General features: G+C 43.6%; 1 protein-coding gene across 1 annotated transcript; it reads left to right on the forward strand.

Moving 5' to 3' along the window:
• The first annotated feature begins 453 nt into the window (after positions 1-453).
• Positions 454-1,147, forward strand: LOC115894012 (60S ribosomal protein L29). Its single transcript, XM_030920281.1, has one exon. It carries the CDS (start codon positions 499-501, stop codon positions 964-966), a length of 468 nt encoding a protein of 155 aa, XP_030776141.1. The 5' UTR covers positions 454-498; the 3' UTR covers positions 967-1,147.
• The last annotated feature ends 1,506 nt before the right edge of the window (positions 1,148-2,653 follow it).

Consider the following 2,653-nt stretch of genomic DNA (forward strand, 5'->3'; position numbering starts at 1 on the left):
CATTTTAATAAACAAGTGGTTATATGAATAATAAATTCAAAAGAAAGTTCAAGTATGAAACACTTAAATTTGTAGTCATCAAATTCTAAGTAGTAGTCAAAACTAGAGGAATAAACAAGATCAACAAAAAAGACTGTTTTTTTTTTTTTTTTTTTTTTTTTTGAGATGGAGTCTCGCTCTGTCGCCCAGGCTGGAGTGCAGTGGCGTGGTCTTGGCTCACTGCAAGCTCCGCCTCCCTGCCTCAGCCTCCAGAGTAGCTGGGACTACAGGCGCCCGCCACCTCGCCCGGCTAGTTTTTTGTATTTTTTTAGTAGAGACGGGGTTTCACCGTGTTAGCCAGGATGGTCTCGATCTCCTGACCTCGTGATCCGCCCGTCTCGGCCTCCCAAAGTGCTGGAATTATGGGCTTGAGCCACCGCGCCCGGCCAAGACTGTTTTTAAGAAGGGAAGAGTCTTCCGGTTCTAGGAGCTTCGGGAGCAGCGGCTAAAGGTGCAGACATGGCCAAGTCCAAGAACCACACCACACACAACCAGTCCCGAAAATGGCACAGAAATGGTATCAAGAAACCCCGATCACAAAGATACGAATCTCTTAAGGGGGTGGACCCCAAGTTCCTGAGGAACATGCGCTTTGCCAAGAAGCACAACAAGAAGGGCCTAAAGAAGATGCAGGCCAACAATGCCAAGGCCATGAGTGCACGTGCCGAGGCTGTCAAGGCCCTCGTAAAGCCCAAGGAGGTTAAGCCCAAGATCCCAAAGGGTGTCAGCCGCAAGCTTGATCGACTTGCCTACATTGCCCACCCCAAGCTTGGGAAGCGTGCTCGTGCTCGCATTGCCAAGGGGCTCCGGCTGTGCCGGCCAAAGGCCAAGGCCAAGGATCAAACCAAGGCTCAGGCTGCAGCTCCAGTTTCAATTCCAGCTCAGGCTCCCAAAGGTGCCCAGGCCACTACAAAGGCTACAGAGTAGGTATCTCTGTGTGCCAACGTGAGGACAGGACTGGTGCGACCCCCCATCCCCACCTCCGGGCTGCCATCTGCATGGCGCTGTGGTCCTCCTGTGCTGTTTGTACAAATAAACCTGAGGCAGGATTTGTTAGCCTCTGTCTATGAAAAAAAAAAAAAAAAAAAAAAAAAAAAAAAAAAAAAAAGAAGGGAAGAAACTGGAGATAGAGCCTGAGGAACAAAAAATTCAGGCATAATGATAACAAGACCAAGACCAAAAGAAATGGAAAAGGCATAGTCCAAAGTAGGAAAATTGCCTTACTGATCCCACTAATCACAATGAGCAAATGCCATATATTTGTCGCAAAGAAGGTTGGGCTAACAATATGTTGTTTCCCAAACTACTTTTTATGATCCATATGTTTGTTCAAACATGCACAAATGAGGTATACAACTTGTAGGTATACAATTTGTCTTAGCTTTCCTAACATTGTACACATGCAGTAGTTTTACAAAAAGGGGTATTCCACAGTTGAAAATGTAGGGACTTTTAAAAAGTTATTATTGTTCTAAAGCTGTAACAGCTTTCAGAAAGGAAATAGAGTCTGATGTTTCTTCATATAAGATCTGTGCAGTTTAAACCTTTTAGAATAGCTATCTTCCTTAAAAAGTTCCTTTATTTTTTAGCAATCAGAATCACTGATATTTGGCTATGAAGTCACATCTCATCCTTAGACCTAACAAGGTAAGTAATTGCTCTCAGTCAAAAATTCAGAAAAATTATCATTACTTAATTAAAAATCTTTGTCTAAACTGTTCCATAATTATTGGAGCATGCGTTATTGGGAATTTAAATATTGACTTTGAATATTAATAATAAAGGCATCTTAAAATTCCTTTTAGTGTTTTCTTTGCATATCTCTTGCGGAATGCAAAGAGATGATTCCCATTTCGTTCCCTGTGAGCCACAGAGTCATAGAAATAAGAATATCTGCTGTAAGCTGGCAAGTAAAAACTGAATGTAAACCACTTTCAACAGTACCTCTCAATCCTACACCACAGGGAGTTATCCTTACTAAGTATAAAGCTCACTTTGAATTCAAGTCAGAATCTATGCCTGGCTATGGGGAATGACTGGAAGTGTCTGGACATCAGGTCTGATTGTCAAAGGATGGTGCTACATTGACTAACTTCCCTGACCCAACTTTAGGAAGTTGTATGACAACAACTAGAAGGCTCACCAGGGACATGGCTGTGAGCACTTATTTTTTTTTTTTTTTTTTTTTTTTTGAGACAGAGTCTCTGTCTGTTCCCCAGGCTGTCGCCCAGGCTGGAGTTCAGTGGCGCTGTCTTGGCTCACTGCAACCTCTGCCTCCTGGGTTCAAGCAATTCTTCTGCCTCAGCCTCCCAAGTAGCTGGGACTACAGGTACCCACCACCACACCCGGCTAATTTTTGTATTTTTAGTAGATATAGGGTTTCACTATGTTGACCAGGCTGGTCTCTAAGTTCTGACTTTATGATCAGCCCTCCTCGGCCTCCCAAAGTGCTGGGATTACAGGTGTGAGCCACTGTGCTGGGCCATGAGCACTTCTTAAAGAGTGAGAAAAAGTAGATATATGGAACTGCTGGCTTGGATGGCATGAATAGTTAAAGGAGGTGAGGAATACCACCACTATGAAGGCTGAGGCTGCTATTGTCTTGAGCTAACAT

This window comes from Rhinopithecus roxellana, chromosome 16 (genome assembly GCF_007565055.1).
Source record: "Rhinopithecus roxellana isolate Shanxi Qingling chromosome 16, ASM756505v1, whole genome shotgun sequence".
NCBI classification, from domain to species: Eukaryota; Metazoa; Chordata; class Mammalia; order Primates; family Cercopithecidae; genus Rhinopithecus; species Rhinopithecus roxellana.

Coding starts and splice junctions, on each gene's coding strand:
- LOC115894012 (XM_030920281.1), top strand. CDS start 499: ATGGCCAAGTCCAAGAACCACACCACACACAACCAGTCCCGAAAATGG.